The following is an 18576-nucleotide window of genomic DNA, read 5'->3' as shown; positions in this document are numbered from 1 at the left end:
GTTCCTGGTAGGACACTTGGCAAAGAGCATATATGGGTAATTTTGCTTAATATTCTCTGGCTCTTCTCTGTCAGTTTTAAAGGTGGACCCTTGTGCAGGTTTTTGCATGGAAACAACTTGGGAACACCAGCTTTTCCATAAACGGGAGGGATTGTGTACCACCTTGTTCACATCTCACAGTGTTTATCCTTGTCTTTTTCTTGTGTGTATTTTCATCGTTTATTCATAGCTTCGGAGGTTTGACGTCACTGGTATTCACAAGAATAGCATAACAGCTCTGGCTTGGAGCCCCAATGGAATGAAATTGTTCTCTGGAGATGACAAAGGGAAAATAGTCTATTCTTCTCTGGATCTAGATCAGGTAAAATTATTTTCAGAAATATTGGTTGTCTTATATTTGGAGAAGTTGGTCAACTTGAATTTTTGGTTATTGTCCCTTTTTAAAATTTTTTTTTATTTATTTATTTATTTATTTATTTATTTTTTGTCTGCTGTGCCGGTTGGCTTGTGGGATCTCAGTTTCCCAACCAGGGACTGAACCCAGGCCACAGCAGTGAAAGTGTGGAATCCTAACCTCTAGGGCACCAGGAACTCCGCATTGTCCCTTTCTAATCTCAACTGTTGTTTGTAACATTTTCTTTCAAGGGCTTTTCTAATGCTTTATAAGCTTCTACTTCTGTATCTGAAGAATTGGCCTTTGTTTCTTCTGGAACATACACTTTTTTTATTCTCCTGTTTTCTATTGCTACCAATTAGAAAAGTAGCCACTATCGAACGTATTTCCTTGGAGAGTTTGTAGGAGGATGTGAAGCGTTTACAGTCATGACTATTGTCGACTGAAAAAAAAAAAAAAAAGCACAACCTAAAAGTCGAGAATTTTTATTCCGCGGACTTACTGAGGACTTAAGCCCGATAGACAGTCTCTCACATGACTCTGAGGGACTGCTCCAAAGAGATAAGGGAAGAGCCAGGATATATAGGAGTTTTGCACAAACCAGGTAGTTGAACATCAAGATTTCTGCTAATTAAAGAAAAAACAAACATCTCAAGTTAATGACTTTAGCGCTTTTCTATGTATGGGAAGATACCAGAGTCTGGGCTCATTGAAATCATTCCTTTGATATACACCTTAACTGTCTAGGGCCAGTAAGTATCCTGTTCTTTTCCGTTTTGAACCCCTTCAGCTGCACTGTTGGGGGAGGCTGCAGTGGCTGATAGCTGCAACATCCTTTGTTCGTCTGTATGGCGGGCAGCATTCTTTGTCCACACTGTGGACAGAGGTCAGTGCTTCCAGTGGGTGGTGAGCTCACCCCCAGCCAAGCTCTGGTTGTGTGGGATAGAGTGGTGGGAAAGGAGGAGGGTTGGTGGCAGCAGGGAACCTAGCCCCACCCTCGTATTTGTCCTTTTATTTAAGCCTCACGACAGAGCCCTAAGCTGTGTGTGCTGATCTTCAGTCAGTAGAGAAGGAACCCAGGCTCCAGGGGATCCAGTCATGAGCTGATGCCTGGCAGAGCTCAACTTCAAACCTAGGGTGTGCTCCCATCGCGCATGTGGCTTTCTGCCTGCCTGTGCTTTGTCTTGTCATACCTCTGCTCAGTTAGAATGAACCCCTTGGGGGCACGGTCCTTTCGTTTTCTTATTTGTAGCCATCATTCCTAGTGCGTCTAGGAATTCAGCAGTTACTAGCTGGATGACTTTTAGTCCCTCTGATCCAAGACTGACCTGTCTTCTACAAATATTCTCTAGCAGTAGTTCTCAAACATTTTGGTCCCAAGACCCCTTTACACTTTACACTCTTAAAAAGAGGATTCCAAAGAGGCTTTGTTTGTATGGGTTTTATATCTACTGAGTGTACTATGTTAGAAGTTAAAACTGAGAAATTAAAAAATTTTTATTAATTTTATTTTGAAACAATGAACTTATTATATGTTAACATAAATAACATACTTTTGTGAAAATAACTATTTTCAAAACTACTGCTGAGAATTCCCTGGTGGTCCAGTGGTTAGGACTCAGCACTCTTACTACCGAGGGCCTGGGTTCAGTCCCTCGTTGGGGAACTAAGATCCCACAAGCCGTACGGCGCGGCTGAAAAAAACAAAACAAAGCAAAACAAAACTTCTACTGCTGTTTGCAAGAGTAGCATGGGTTTACATTTTTGCAAATCTCTTTAATGTCTGCCTTAATAGAAGACAGCTGGATTCTGCATTTAGTCTGTCACAATACATTGTTTTGGTTAGAGTATGTAAAGAAAATCTGGCCTCACACAGACATGTAGTGGGAAACAGGAGGAGTATTTTAATAGCCCTTCCAGAGAATTGTGGACATTCTTTAACCACATCCCCAAATTGACTAATGGTAGTTTCTTTAAAGGTTGGTTACAACGTGGAATCTGAAAGCATATAGATAAATTTTTCTTGCTCTGTTACAGTGAAATCTATTGGTCTGTCTTGCACTTAGAATGGCTCCTTGACCCACGTGTGATTTTGTAACATCTTGCATTGATCACTTGGAAAATACTGACCTACTGAGTGATGCACATCTTCCAAATGTTGAAACATTTAATTATATAATATCAAAGAAAGCACCTTTGTTAATATCGCCATCATTCTGATGAGAAAAGTCTTTAGCTGTTGGGAATCTGTCAGGTTCACAAGGGTGGATACAAGTTTTCAAATTCTAATCTTCACTTGTAAACTTGCATTTTGTTATCAGCAACAAATACTGTCACTTATTTTCCCTGAATTGACAGGCTTACTTTGTTCTTTCTGAGAAAATGCCTGCCAAATACCCAAGTTTGAATAATTATAGTATTTCAAGTAAAAATGTATTTTGTGAAAAAAAGCAGCTGGTTGAGCTCACAGCTCATACGACCGCACAAGTGCTTCCTCCTTGAGAACCGAAGTGCTTCAGCATCAGCAGGAGGGCTGCGTGCGTGCCCTGTTTTGTCACACAGAATACAAAGATAGGCGTACACAAGAGTCAAGATGAGATGGAATTATCATTTTCCTGCGTCAAAGACCTTCTGAAGTGAAATTCATGTTTTTGCTGCAAGTGCACAGTGGCTAAGGGCACCGTGGCAGCTACCGGATTTTGGTGCCCTGCTCATCTTGGGCCCGTTTGAGCTTTCAGTAGCTCTACCAACCATCAGTACAAACCACAGCTTGGTGGAAAAGGCAGATAAAACCTAGTATTATAATGAAAATGGTTTTGACCTCGCCTGGGGACCCTCAGGGACTGCGGACCACACTTTGAGAACTGCTACTCTCCAGGGAAACATTTTGTTAAGGTTTTAAGGGTCCCCATATTTGTACTTTCCTGCTGTCACTCCCCCAGCCTGAGTTGCACAGAGGGGACACTGCTCATGCATGATGTCAGGAAATGGAGAGAAAAATCACATGCAGAAAGCACTATCCTTAGCGTGCTGATCATTCTTTTCCCAGCTTTATTGAGGTTCTGATCATTGTTTTTTGGAGACACAGGTATTTCATGAGATTTGCAAAAAAGACGTGTGTTTTTGCACAATACGGTACAATAAATTTAATTCCATTACAAGCTAAGTGAAAAATTGAAAAGCTACAGCCTGCATAACTGCAAAGGTGGGAGGGAAATCTGGCTTGATGTCCTTGATGTTTGTGGGGTAGTGGGGATTTCCGTCTTGATTGTGCTGGTGGTTACATAACTGAATGCATTGGTCAAAATGCATAGAATTGTATATCGAAAAAGAGTGAATTTTACTGTATGTACATCTTGCCAGTGGATCTGATTGCTGCTCCCTCTTTCCCTGCAAAGGTCTATGACATTGCATCAGTATTTCTAAACAATTAAAGAAACAGGTTCAGGAGAAGAGGGCTTATAGCAGCAGATATTTGACACCAAGAAATATAGTTTGTGTTAGCAGTAAAATGCCTTCTAGAACTTTACTTTGTTCTTCAATATACTTAATACCATTTTAATTTCTTTCTAACCTGTTTCTTCTGACCCTTTCAGTAGGCAAGGATATAATGTCCCCACGATTGCTTTGAACCCTTTGTGGAGGAGGAGTGCGATATGGACTTTGACCGTTGTCACAGTAATATTATAGAAAGCCCCACTGTGTTCTGTTGGAATTAATAATACACATGGTGCAACATATTTCTGCTTAATCTTTATGGATTCTTCTTTGAACCGTGTACTGAGAACATTTTTAAAAAATTATACAGAATTTGTAAATGTTTCTTGGCCAACTTGATGTAGCCTGACATAGATGGTAACCCTGACTGTTTTCTCATTAGTGAGGACTTTTGCAAATAATTTCATTGCAGTGGGTTGACATTGAATCCAGTGAGAATTAAAGCATTCGTTTTAAGGTAGACATTGACCAAAGTCAATGTCAGGCACAGGAGGGACACGGGCCAGTCCTCTCAGACTGACGTGGGGTCACTGTAGCCTGCTGCGCCGTGTGCCTCACCTGTGAGCCTCACCTGGCGTCTCTCCGCAGGGCATCTGTCACTCCCACCTGGTACTGGAGGAGCCGGCTTCCATCGTGCAACTGGACTACAGCCAGAAGGTGCTGCTGGTCTCGACTTTACAGAGAAGTCTGCTTTTCTACACCGAGGAGAAGTCTGTCAAGCAAATCGGAACACAGCCAAGGAAAAGGTGAGCATCGCTGGTATCGAGGCTCGTGGTGACGCGGCTCCAGGCAGGTCCCCAGCCTGCCCGCCACATGTGGCTGCTGCAGTCTGCTCCCTGCGGGCCCCCTCCTCCACAGCCCGGGTAGGAGGTCAGGGGTCAGGCTCAGGGTCGGGTGGGAGCTCGCCCCTCACTCCCTCCGCGTGCCGCGCCATCGTGAAAATGGAGTGACCTCGGCAGGGGAGGTGCTACCAGTTGTGTCACCTGCTGTGGAGCTGAGCAGGGGGCGCGGGAAGAGTTCACATGGGCTGTAGCCCAGCCTGGGGCCGGGAGGCATCCTGAGGGAGGGGGCGGGTCTGGAAGGGGTCAGGGCTCCTGGCCGGGAGAGGGCCCCTCCCTTGACCTGCTCCCTGGACGAACAGCGGCGAGCAGGGTCGGTCCAGTCCCAGCCTGCCCGGGGGAGAGGCGGAGGGGCAGGACGGCATGTGGGCCGGGGGCACGCGGGGGCCTGGGTGGCGTGGTGCTGGAGAGTGGGCAGGAGGTGGGCGGGCGTCAGTGAGGGCCAGCTGGTGGTGCTGGGGGTGCCAGCCTCCGGTCCTCTCAGCGTCTGTTGTGCTGTGTCCCGGGCTTTGCAGCAGCACACTGCAAGTTTATTCTTTTTCTGCGCGGCGGTCCATGGCTATTAAAAGACACTCGCGCTTCCCCTTTGGCTTCTACTTTCCACGCTGAATACCCCCCTAATTCCACCAACAATCTGGTGTCTCTGTAACAGTAATCTCCCTGTCGGCCCCTGGAACGCTCAGCAGGATCTGTAGCTTGGGCTTAGTGGTGTGCAGAGCTTGGTCGTGACTTTCCCTCTGCCAGGGTCCCACTCTTCTGCTTGACGTCTCGTCCTGGCTTGTCTGTCAGTGTCTTACTGCCTTGTGTCTTTTTGGAAGGAAGGTGGGGTGTAAAAAGAGAGATTTAAAAACCAGTTACCTCCACGGGGATCGTATACCCAACAGTCTTTCTCTTCAAACCTGGCCTTGTAACCTCCCGTGTGAAACCTGAGCACCTTGGCATGAACCTCTCCTGGTGCGTTGTGTAGCCAAGTCTTTCGGCAGCTTGCGTTAGAAGCACACTCTTGCCAGGCACTGTTTCAGGATATAGAAACAGATAAACGGGTCCTGTTTCTCCTAGGGAGCTGTATTGGAGAAGTGAGGGATGACAGAATGAACGGAAACATTTTTAACCTCTGTGTCCTGAAGGCTTGTGTCTGTCGTGTGCTGTGTTAGGCTGTGGTTAGAAAAGGACGTCGGCCATGTCTGCCTCCTGGAAGTGGTGCCCCATGCAACAGTGTCCCTCTGGGTGGCACACGGTGGGACAGCGGTGAGCCAGGGGACGGGCCTCTGCCCTCAAGTAAGATAAAGGTCTAGGCTGCGGTCAGTGCTATAGAGGCAACATCAGGGTGAGGTGTCAGCTGGGGGCAGGGCCTCTCTTAGAATGGTCAGGAAAGGCCTCTGGGTAAGAGATCTGTGGGCTGAAGCCTAAAGCATGGGAAGAGCGTTCTGGTCTCAGGGGACAGCAGATGCCAAGGCCCTGGATCGGGCCAGGGCCTAGAATGTTTGAGGAGCCAGGAGGGGGCTGGGGTGGCTGCAGACCAGTGGGCCGGGTGCTGAAAAGGAGGGCCTGAGCCTGCGTGAGGCGAGAGATGCTGTCAACCGCGTTATTCTAGGTGAGACGGAAAGCCAGTGGGGGGCTTCAGGCAGGAGAAGGACTATCTGGGCTACCCTGGATCTGCCTGGAGACTTGGAGACGGTCAGGCAGGGAACAGTGAGAAGGCTGCTGCAGGAGCCCAGGAGTAGCACGGAGACCTCGCCTGGGTACCCGGCATGGAGAGGAGAGGGGAGGGGGATGGAGGGTAATGGGGTGAATCGGATGTAGGGGAAAACGGAGAGAAAGGAACAATAAGAAAGGGTTTCCGTGCCCTTGGCTAAAGCAACTAGACAGATGGTGAAGCCATTTAACTGAGATGGGAAGACCAGGGTTAAGGTCTAGGCTTCAGGAATTCTGTCTTGGGGCTGTTGCATCTGAGATGCCTGTTAGGTAACTAAGCAGGAATCACAGTCCAGCGTAACATACACAGGTTGGAAATTCAGGGAAGGGGTTTTGGCCAGAAATGAAAATGAGGTCATCAGATGCAGGTGACATTGAGACCCCTAGCCTTGGATGAGGTCACCCAGGGAGAGTGTTTATTCATTCAACATTGGAAAATCCTTACTAAGTCTCTGCTGTGTGCCAGGCGCCCTTCTCAGTCTGGGGAGACAGCTGTGAACAAGGGGGACAAGAGCTCTGATCTTAAGGAGCTCATGTCCTGTGAGGGAGACAGACATTAACTGTGTTCTAGAATGTTCAGTAGTAACGAATGGGTATGGAGCTAGCGAGGATGCCTGCCTTAGCGGGTGTGTGTTTAGGGCAGGCCGGTGGGTGGAGCCTGAGCAGATTCCTGAGGGAGGATGGGAGGGGCGGCAGAAGCCCTGCCTATACGGAGGGTCTAGGAGCACAGACCAGGCGCTGGGAGCAGGGGCGCTGGGGGCGGCCCATCCTGTGGGCCCTGCTCAGGGGCTGCTTTACGCCACTGCCATCAAGAGTCATGAGCGGCCTTGACCCGGGGAGTCAGTCCTGCTGCTGTGTGAGGGGGGTGAGGGCAGCTGCTCAGGGAGGCTGGCGGGGGCTCCCGGGCGATTCAGGTGAGAGCAGGGCCTCACGCCAGGCCGGGGTGGTGGGGGCGCTTTGAAGGCAGAGCCAACGGGTGTGTTGACTCCGGGGTGTGAGAGAGATGATCCCTTGGAGATGGTGGCTTGACCACTTGGCTAGGCGGGGCTGCCGGCTACTGGTGTCGAGGAGGCTGGCGGAGGAGCCGCGGCTGATCTCAGGAAGCAGGTGGGGCCGCAGCTGTGCATGCGGGGGGGGGGCCCGTTAGCCGATAGACAGTGTTCAAAGCTCTGGGACGGAGGAGCTCACCTGGGGAGTGAGTGTCACTAGGGAACGGGGAGGCCTCGCATTCTGGGGCACTCCATTGCTTCCGTGTCAGAGAGAGCCGTGTCGGAGCCGCTGATCGGCCCCGAGAGGTGGGCTGAGCCGGGCCTTTGTCTCTGGCAACGTGGCGGCCGCGCGTGCCCACCCTCGTGGGGCACAGGCCATGGCATTGGAAGGGCTGAGGGAGGGGGAGTGGGCAGTGAGTGTAGGCAGGACTCTTTCTGTGTAGATGGGAACGCAGAACTAGCGGGTGCCTGGAGGGGACCATGCGGGCTGGCGAGACATTGGATGGAGCGTGTGGCGGCATGTTGGGCGGCTGCTGTGGGCCAGCGGGGAAGCCGGGCTCGGGGACAGGCGCAGGGAGTGCCGGAAGACAAGGTTGTCCTCTCCTGACCCAGTCTGCGAACCTCCTCAGGTTGACAGAACAGCGTGTATGTTTCTCCTAGAAAAATCTCAAAGTCCCCAGCCATCCCCTGACGTGTGTTCCGTCTCGGTTCTCCTCTGTGTGTATGCTGGCGCCCTCCCTGTGCCTATCGCTGTGTCCTGCAGTCCAGTCAGGAGGACTGTCCTGGGTCGGCAGCGCCTGCGTGTTGCAGTCCAGGCCGGGTGTGGGGTGTGGAGCCTGCGCCCCCGCCAGAGCCACCTCGTGCCCGTCTGGTGGCCTTTGGGCATTCGGCTGTGGAGACGATTGTCCCGGCTTTGACTCGTTCTCCCGTTTCAGGCTCTCTGTCTGTGCTCAGCATTATTATACATAAGTTAGAAATCACCATTTGCTGGTTAGAATTTGATCACCGGCAACACTTCTTTCATATTAATGTGGCTCATAAATGGAATTAAGGTGTCTTGTAAAGTCATCAATGGTCTTCCTAGAAATCAGCTCCACCAAAATTAAGAAACTAAGTTAATGTGTTTATGATTTTAGAATCCTGCAGTGCTTAGACCTTAGAAGTTGGAGTTGTTGTGTCTGATTCAGACTGACATCAGCAAGTGCTGCAGAATCGCCCTGCAGGCAGGTGGTGGCCGAGTCTGGGGTAGAGGACGGTTTGCATCCGGCTGCAGCTAGTTATCCCCAACTTAACTGCCTTCTCCCAACCCGCTCCCGACACATTTCCACAGCGCCTCAGAGGCAGCCCCACGCCAGGCCCCCGCTCAGCCTGCCCTTCCCTGGAGTGCCCGTTCCCCTTTCTCAGTCTGGTCATTGTCCACTCAGTAACCGAGGTGTAGCCTTTGATGCCCAGGTCAGAACGTGTCCCCCTTGTCTGTAGTCCTCGAGCAGCCCTCTGAGCCTCAGAGATGGCACCTCGCAGACGCCCGTCTGCTGCAGGGCGTTCTGAGACAGGGTCAAGACCTTCCTCTTATGCATCTTTCACGTTGCCTGCAGCGCAGAGTCTCTTACATGGTTCAGGAGCTCACTAAATGTTTGTTAAAATGAACGCTTTAGTCACCTAAGGTGAAGTGACAGGAGCTTTTAAAAAATAAATAAATTTATTTATTTATTTATTTATTTTTGGCTGTGTTGGGTCTTCATTGCTGCACGCATGCTTTCTCTAGTTGCGGCGAGCGGGGGCTACTCTTTGTTGCAGTGCGCGGGCTTCTCATTGCAGTGGCTTCTCTTGTTGCAGAGCGTGGGCTCTAGGCGCGCGGGCTTCAGTAGCTGTGGCTCACAGGCTCTAGAACGCAGGCTCAGTAGTTGTGGTGCACGGGTTTATTTGCTCCGCGGCATGTGGGATCTTCCCGGACTGGAGCTCGAACCCGTGTCCCCTGTGTTGGCAGGTGGATTCTTTACCACTGCGCCATCAGGGAAGTCCAGCAGGCGGATTCTTAACCACTGAGCCACCAGGGAAGTCCGATAAGAGATTTTTAAGAGGACTTTATTAGTAGGAGAAATATAGATTTGAAAATTGGATCACCAAATAGAAATTGATTTGATAGGAAAGGCAGGAGGAAGAGGTTATAGGCTACCGTGCCAGAGTTCTTTGGGTGTCTCTATTTAGAGAAGCTTTGCAGAACAGATCACTAAAGAAAATCATCAGAACATGATGCTGATTATGGAGCTGTCCATGAACGATCTACAGTGTTAGGTTAGTAACGATCTTGATTCTTGGTTAGTCTAACAGTTTTCAGTTCAAAGCTGAATTCGATATTTGGTGTCCTCCTTAGACCCTGTCTGGAAGGATTTAGTTACTGAGGTGCCAAAGGGGTGTAGTGAGATGCTGAAGTGCAGAGAAACACCCAGATAACTTTATCTGCGTGCCTTTGTGAGATGGGCCCTGTGGATGCCTCCCTGGGGGTCGGGTGTGCTGTGTGTGCAGTGAGGGTGAGGAGAGGGCCCAGCACCCACAGGAGCACACGATGGTAACAGGGGTGGAATTAGAGGCAGTTGAGCGTTTGTGGGGACTTACGGTGTCACAAGCATTGCTTTCTTTTGTCTTCATAGATTGTCATTCAATCCTCACATCAGCCTTTGAGATGGGAATTATTATCCCTGGTTTATAGACGAGGAAACTGAGATCCATACCACGTAGCTATTAAATGTCAGGGCTGGAAATTGAGCCCAGGTGTCGACCTAAAGCCAGTCCTCTTTCTACCATTCAAAATCAGAGAAATACTTCGGAGAGAGAATCAGCAGGACTTAGGGTTAACCTGAAACTCTTCTTTAAATCAATTAATTAATTTATTTATTTTTGGCTGCATTGGGTCTTCGTTGCTGTGTGGGCTTTCTCTAGTTGTGGTGAGCGGGGGCTACTCTTCGTTGCGGTGCGCGGGCTTCTCATTGTTGTGGCTTCTCTTGTTGCAGAGCACAGGCTCTAGAGCACAGGCTCAGTAGTTGTGGCACACGGGCTCAGTAGTTGTGGCACACGAGCTCAGTAGTTGTGGCACACAGGCTCAGTAGTTGTGGCTCACGGGCTCTAGAGTGCAGGCTCAGTAGTTGTGGCGCATGGGCTTAGTTGCTCCACGGTGTGTGGGGTCTTCCTGGGCCAGGGCTCGAACCCATGTCCCCTGCATTGGCAGGCGGATTCTTAACCATTGCGCCGCCAGGGAAGCCCCCAAACTGAAACTCTTAATATTTGAATTCTGGTGGACGTCTGAGATTTGGCAAAGATGTGGAGCAATGAGAACTCATAGATTGCTGATGAGAGTATAGGCTGGTGTAAACACATTGGAAAAAGTTTGAAGTTGTCTTCCAAACTTGAATCTGCTTTTACTCAGCAGCCCAGCAGTTACCCAGCAATCCAACAGTTCCACTTCTGAAGTATCCTTGACAAACTCTTAGACCTGAATACTAGGAGGTTATTTGCAGAAATGTTCATAATGAGCACTATTCAAAACGAAGAAGTGGAAATAATTCAAATGCCCTTCAACAAGAGGGAGAATAAATTGTGGAACACTTTATAGCAGTGGAAATGAATAAGCTACAGCTTTTTTTTTTTATCAACAAGGATAAATCTTAGAAATATTATGTTAAGTTAAAAGCAAGTTGCAAAAGGATACAAATAGCATCATACTATTTTTTTTTTTTTTTTTTTTTTGGTACGTGGGCCTCTCACTGTCGTGGCCTCTCCCATTGCGGAGCACAGGCTTCGGACGCGCAGGCTCAGTGGCCATGGCTCACGGGCCCAGCCGCTCCGCGGCATGCGGGATCTTCCCGGACCGGGGCATAAACCCGCGTCCCCTGCATCGGCAGGTGGACTCCCAACCACTGCGCCACCAGGGAAGCCCCGTACTATTATTTTTATACAAATGGAAGGCAAACAATACTAAATTATGTGGTGTTTAGGAGTACGTAGGTATGTGGTTAAACTATCGATAATCGCAAGGGAATAATGAACACAAAATTCAGGGCTCACACATGAGAACGGAGTGGGCAGGGACTCTTGGAGCCAGAGAGCATCAGCGATGTGACTACCGATTTATTTCCAAAGTTGAGGGATAGGTTCCTGGGTGTATATTTCATTATTAGGCTTCAAAGCATATATATTCTTTTGTTTGTGTTAGATATTTCATGATACTAAAAATAGAAGGAAAAAAACCCCAAGCCGGAGGATCAGAATGGAGATTGGTCCCTGTGATGGGTTTAAGAGAAATTCTGAAAGTGCTGCCCCAATTCTAGACATAAAGCTCATTCACTGGCATGTTGGGATGAGCACAGCAGTCAGATGTTAGAAGGAACAGAATTTCAGAGCAGGGAGAGGATGATCAGTCCTGGGTCTGCACCTCTGCCTCCGTTTCCTCTTCTCTGAAACGGGAGTCGCGATACTTGCCTCACAGGGCTGTGTTGAGGGTTAAAGGAGAGTGGAGATAAAGCACTGCGTGCAGGGTAGAGGCATAGAGTTGGTGGGGTGGGATGAGCCGTGCTACAGGTGGGGCCGGGGAGCTGAGCGGGAGCCACGGCCAGTACAGCGGTAGCGGTTGGACTGACCATTGCTGCTGCGGGATTTGCAGGGGGTTATGCTTCGCAGGCCATGAAGCATATGGAGCCTCAAGTAAAACAAGTTGTTCAAAGTCTACCGAAATCTGCCTTTAGTGGTGGCTATTACAGAGGTGGGTTTGAACCCAAAATGACAAAACGGGAAGCATCGTTAATACTAGGTGTAAGCCCTGCTGCCAGTAAGGGAAACATAAGAGATGCTCATCGATGAATTATGCTTTTAAATCACCCAGACGAGGGAGGATCTCCTTATATAGCAGCCAAAATCAATGAGGCTAAAGATTTACTAGAAGGCCAAGCTAAAAAGTGAAGTAAATGTATGATAAATGTTAAGTTCTTACTCATTGATGTATATGAGTACCAGCTTTTATAATAAAACGCCTCAAAGCTACACGTTTTAAAAATTAGCATAAGCTAAATCAAAGCCTTGGTATAAATTGGAGGATTTAAAATCGGATTATAGAATATTTGTAGGTTAATACTCAATAATTATGGATAAATGCATGCCATTTGAAGTGTTGTTCATTACTCATTTGTCAAATAATTTGGTACCTATTTCAAGACAAAGTGAACAAGGTAGTCTCTCCCTGAAGGAATCCCCAATCTGATGGGAGACTGATAAAGTGATAATTAAAATACAATGTGATAAATATGATGGAATTAGCACAGGTTGTTATAGTAGGGGCTCATCTCATCGGGACAGAAGGCTGTTCAAGGTACAGAGGACTCCCCCAGTCACTTAGAACCTTGAACTTAAAAGTCAATTTAGCCACAACTTAACCTAAGAAACTGATCTAGGTATGTACTTATCACTTTGTCAGTGATAAATCTAAATTGTTTCAGATTTCATACATTAAAAACTATAACAGCATGATTTTAAAAAAAAAGCACTGTGCGCAGTAACTGTTGCGTGTGCTTAGCGGGGTGCACACTTCTGAGGATGCTGTAGGGAGTGCAAGACAGAGACTGGCTCCTCTGTGGCCTCAGTGTTGGCCAGGCGGTTCAGTTAACCAAAAAATACACTGTAGAAAAGGGTTCGAAAAAGAATCAATCTTGTTTTGGCTTAGTCCAGAAATTCTTGTTAGAGTTAATATCGGGAGTTGACAGCTAGCACTTTAAATCAGTCCGTTCTCTTTCTTTCTTTCCTCCTTTTTTTCTTGTAATTTCAGCACTGGGAAATTTGGTGCTTGTTTTATACCAGGACTTTGTAAGCAAAGTGATCTAACCTTGTACGCATCACGGCCTGGGCTCCGGCTGTGGAAGGCTGACATCCATGGGACCGTTCAGGCCACGTTTATCTTAAAAGATGTCTTTGCTGGAGGAGTCAAGCCTTTCGAGCTTTACCCGCGCCTGGAATCCTCTGACAGGGGAAGTTGCAGCTCACCCGAGAAACACCTGGGGCTTGTTTCATGTTTCTTTCAAGAAGGCTGGGTGTTGAGTTGGAATGAATATAGTATTTACCTTCTAGACACCGTCAACCAGGTAAGTAAAGTGATTGTACCACGTCTTTGGTGTCTAGAGGCAAGAGAATGTTTATGGACTGTTCTGCTTCATTTCTCAGACGATAGAAGGAACAGTGTTGATTCAGATGCTTTGCTTTTTCCACTGGGCCAGTCAAGGAATCCAAATGAAGGCTTGGTTGTTTTTGTAGATTTGAAAAAATATTTGGTTTAAATATTCATAGTCCTGTCCCCTGCTAAGAAAGTGTGTGTGTGTGTGTGTGTGTTTTTGCGGCACGCGGGCCTCTCACTGTTGTGGCCTCTCCCGTTGAGGAGCACAGGCTCTGGACGCGCAGGCTCAGCGGCCATGGCTCACGGGCCTAGCCGCTTCGCGCCACGTGGGATCTTCCCAGACCGGGGCACGAACCTGCGTCCCCTGCGTCGGCAGGCGGACTCCCAACCACTGCGCCACCAGGGAAGCCCTGTGTGTGTTTTATTTAAGCACAAAATTAAACTTGTTCTTTATAATTTCTTTGAATCACGTGTTTTCTGACTACCAAATTACTGTGAGGGTATTAAATGAAAACTCAAACATGATGGAAACAGTAAGATAGGGACTCATTCCCCAAGGCCTCCGCAGGGCAACACTGAGTTGGGCAGGGGGCTCTTTCTCTAGCTTTCTTTCCACCCTGTTCTTTTACCCTTATTTCTCCTACCCAAATGGAGCCACGCTGTTTTGTCATTTTTTTCCCCACTTTACTTAATGATGTATTTGGACAACTTTCCAGCGTTATTTTTTTCCCCAGCATTATTAAATCATGGTAGGAAACAATTTCTGTTTAAATCAGGATGGTAAGAGGTTATTGCCAACAGAGGTGGAATTAGGAATTAAAAAAAAACAAAGCTGTGTAGTTTCAGTTTATTCTTAAGAGCAGAGCTTTTGCTGTTTTGTACGTCATCTCCTCACCCCACCCCCCACCCCCATCCTGCTCACGTTCTTCCTTCTTGAAGTCAGCAGGCCTCTAACAGACGCCCTTTTCTTTATAAGCAGCACTTCACGGTAGAAATCAAAGGGTTTTCTTAGTTGTGTGAACAGAAAATGAAATTCGTCTGCAAGGCTTCTTAATGATTGTTATCAGCCATGCCTGGTACTACTGGTTTAGTAGAAAGAAAAACTGACCTTTTTCTTCTTCCTGGGAGATTCTGGTCTGGTTCTACCTATAACCAGGAGTCTCTCGTCTGCCTGGCTTGGTTTCCCTACCTGGAACATGGGGAGGGGACTGGTGAGTTGGGTTAGGGAATCACCAAGATGCCTTTTAGCCCTGAGTTTGTTTCTTTTCTTAAGGAACGTTTTGAAAGACATTTTTGTATTCTTCCTCAGGTGTAGAGAACACAGCTTTGCTTCTTTTTCTGGGTACTGTTTGAACTTAATGTGCACTTGTTAATTGGCGGGGTCAAGATGTGGTAGAATTGTACTCAGTTCCTCTCTTCTGAGCACTTACCCAGGGCTTTCCCCAGTAGGTATAATTAACTTCATCTTATAGATGGAGAAGTGGGGACAGAGGACCTGGTCATGAGCAGAGAGTCTTCACATGGCAACATGATTAAAAGCTTTCAAACTACTGTCAGGATTATTAAGAATTTACAAAGGACTGAGACTCATTTTCTCTTCTATAATGAGCTAGTCTCTTATTTGCACTGTTGACTGAGAAGCAAGAATTTTTTTTAAGTCAGGGATGTCCTGTGTTTTGTTTGCTGTCTGCTTTCAGGTGATGTTAGGGGAATCCTCCCTCACTCACTTATTCATTCAAAACCAAGGGTTGCAATGCCTATTAGTCTCTCCCACAGGACTCCGCACGGTAGGGGACCTAGACCTGCCAGCACACATTCCAGCCCAGGAGAGACGTGCCAGGTGGGGGTTTGTGTAAAGTGCTGTGAGCTCTGAAGCGTCCTGGGCATTGCTGAGGAGGGTGAGCTTGTCAGGGACGCTTCCCAAGGAGGCGGCCTCTGAATCAAGTTGGAACTCTCCCAGTGAGCAAGGGTCAGGAAAAGAATTCAAGCAGAGCGCGTGACGTCGTGGAGGAACAGGGCTGGGGTTTGGACTGGCCAGTTGAGGCACCTGAAGCCAGAAAAGGGCGATCAGAGAGCGGGGAGCAAGGCGGGGACCGGTTCAGAGGGTGGCCGAGAGGCGGGGAGAGACTGCTCGCTCAGTCTCATAAATTTACTGGCAGGGGTTGTGACTCAGTCACACATCCGTCAGGTATTACCTGACTTTGACTGAATTTCCCTGAGTTTCAGAATCATGACAACGAAGAGCAGTTGTCTGACTTATTTGGATTGCTACACATGCTTGTACGATTTGAACTATTACTATTGCCTGGTTTTGTGATTTTTTTTTTTTTTTTTTTTTTTGGACAGGCCACAATTGCTGGTTTGGAAGGATCAGGTGATATCGTGTCTGTTTCCTGCACAGAAAATGAAATATTTTTCTTAAAGGGAGACAGGAACATTATAAGAATTTCAAGCAGGCCTGAAGGACTAGCATCAATAGGTTTGTATTTCTTGTAAAATGTTATAAAATGTATTTGTTACAAAATTTGTTATAAAATGTATGTAATTACCGTTTGTGATGTATAAAACGTACCATTTTTTTGCTCGTTAAATGATTGTAGCTTTTTCGAAACGAGGTGTTCAGAGGGTTTCCTTTGATTCTGAAAAGACGGTTTGTGATACTTTTCTTGAAGGTTACCTGCTTTCAGGCTTACATCAGCCAGGGTCTCACATTTGGTGGAGTTGCTTCTGCGGGTCTGGAGGTCAGGGAGGTTGGGTGAGTAGGAAGGAGAACTTGGCACCCACCTGACTGATCTCCGTCCGACACTCTGAGACAGCCTGTGGGATTGATGCGTAAGATTTTAGAACATTTCAGTCTGTCACCTGGGACACGGTTTTTTACCTTTAACATAGTTCTTCCTTGTAGTATTGATTATTCTCTGTGCTTTTGACTTTTTTTGGGTAATTCATATTTAAGCCCAAATTCTAATGAGTAAAGAACCTTACTCTGTGTTGTCGTGCATGCACACGACCATGGTACTTTATGTATTTGTTCCTGGTGGTCGCAACGACAGCTGTGTGGCCCCTGCCCCACTGCCCCTCCCCGCCTTGTCATCACTGCGTTGTGCTCACCACCTTCCAGACTCTGCTAAGCACTTAACGTTCACGATCTCGTCCAGTCCTCCGAACAGCCTCGTGCGGGAGGGCCCGATGCCCGAGGTGAGGGCAGTGCCCACAGATGCCAGCGCCTCGTGGGGCCTCTGAAGTTCACTGGGCAGTTGCACAGGCGTCCTGCCCCCGCCTTTCCCTAACCAGGCCACCTTCCTCCCTGGGGCTGGAGCGGCCTTGGCCCTTCCTCGCTTGCTGTGCGCCTGTCCTGACACTGCTGCCTGGGTCTCCCCGACGAGGCCTGCCCTCCTCGGGTGCTGCCCTGTGCACCCCTCCCCCTTATCATTCAAGACTCGGTCGGTATCGCCGCACTTTTGATAACTTCTTCCAATCGCCTTAGTTGAGTCAGTCTCTCCTCACTGCGTTCCTGGGGCCCTTTTCCTGCTGCTCCTTGACTTCAGAGTCGTTGCCTCACCACTTACCTTACGCAAGAATAGATTTTTGATTGCAAGGCTCTCGTGACTCACCTCGTGGCCCTAACACAGCACGTGGTTTGAAGAAGACCCTAGCGTGTTAGTCAATGGTGTCCTCCTTTCACAGATTAGAAAATTGAGGATTGGGGTAGTACGTGACAAGCCCCAAGTCACCGTCCAGATTTCCGCTTCAGCCGCTGTTTCCCCTGCCTCGCCAGGTTAGTCAGGAGGGCCCGCCCTGTGCCCTGGCTGTGGGCACGCCACTGCTTTCCTCGGGTCTCTTGGCCACAGGGCCATCCTTGGTGTTTCTACTCTGACCAGTGTCAGCTAATGTCTGAGTGACCTCAAGAGAGGCAGCGGAGATCCTGGGCAGGAAGTGGGGCTCCCTCCCTCCAGCACGGGAGGGAGCGGCCTGCCTGGGACATGGCTATAGCGTTTGTCTTTTAAACCTTAGAATACAAGGTTTGGCTGCTGGGAGAATATAAAAAACAGCCTCACTTTAGCCAGATATTTAGCCTCAAAAAGACAAAAATGAAGTACTAGCTGTCACTGTCCTGAATTTATAATCTCCCAAGAGATGGCAAGAAGAGAGTGAATTACCTCTTAAGTCACAGAGGGCAGGTTGGGGCGAACATCATTCCAGGGTTGTAACTTTCATAGAAACGGAGAGAGCTCTGCTCTTGAGCCTGTGAGCTGGGGGCCTTAACAGTGTCACCAAGTGGCAGTGCCACTTACAGGGGAGAAGTGACCAGGAGCCACGAGGCCAGTAGACTTCCTGCAGGCGTGAAGATGCTCTGTAACTACACTGCCCACACGTGGCTGCCAAGTACTCGAAATGGGCTGAGTGCAACTGAGGAACTGGATTTTAAGTTTTGTTTCATGTCTATGAATCTGAATTTCAGTAGCTACATGGCTGCTGGCTACTGTACTGGACGGTGCAGCTCCAGACCAAGATCTGCCTGTGTAATCTTGTGTGACCTTCTGCAAGTCACTTCCCTGCCCTGCTCGTCCCCACTTGTGGCCCCCGGTCGAGGCAGGAATGCCCACCTGTCTGGGTAAGGGCCGTGTCTCCATGCCTAGAACGCATCTGGCATGCGGTAGGTACTCGGTAACAGAAGGATGGCTGGATGGATCAAAATGGACCCCCAGTCCTGTGTTGAGGGTCCTGTGGCTGGAACCTCCTACTGTCGTGTTGAGAGGAGGACGTGTCCATGGAGGTGGGGACAGAGCGCCAGGCCCACCAGCCCACTGCCAGTCCTGCTCTGCTCTCTCTCCTCTTCGCACGTGGACTCCTTTAATGAACTCCTCTGTTTTGAGTTTGCGCTGGTGAAAAATGACCTTTCCCTCCTTGAACTTTGAGAATTTTTATTATAGGTACATGTGTGTTTTTCAGAGGTCCCTGGAGGAGTAGTGTTTTGGCTGCACCACGGGGGCCCCAGCAGTGAAA

General features: G+C 48.3%; 1 protein-coding gene and 1 pseudogene across 2 annotated transcripts in view; both read left to right on the top strand.

Annotated features, from left to right (window-relative positions):
• TECPR2 (tectonin beta-propeller repeat containing 2) overlaps positions 1-18576 on the top strand; it is a 94056-nt gene that overhangs the window by 22292 nt on the left and 53188 nt on the right. Inside the window, exons 4-7 of the mRNA XM_082647154.1 lie at positions 230-361; positions 4481-4638; positions 13228-13540; positions 15916-16048. Coding sequence (XP_082503280.1) covers positions 230-361; positions 4481-4638; positions 13228-13540; positions 15916-16048 — 736 coding nt within the window. The remainder of the gene's footprint in view (positions 1-229; positions 362-4480; positions 4639-13227; positions 13541-15915; positions 16049-18576) is intronic.
• Positions 12027-12368, top strand: LOC309819189 (mitochondrial import inner membrane translocase subunit TIM14-like; annotated as a pseudogene). Its single transcript has one exon. The product of its transcript is annotated as a mitochondrial import inner membrane translocase subunit TIM14-like (transcript).

Source organism: Grampus griseus (assembly GCF_964374135.1).
Source record: "Grampus griseus genome assembly, chromosome: 2".
NCBI classification, from domain to species: domain Eukaryota; kingdom Metazoa; phylum Chordata; class Mammalia; order Artiodactyla; family Delphinidae; genus Grampus; species Grampus griseus.
Note: the sequence above shows the minus strand (reverse complement) of the source record. Positions and strands in the feature narration are given on the sequence as shown.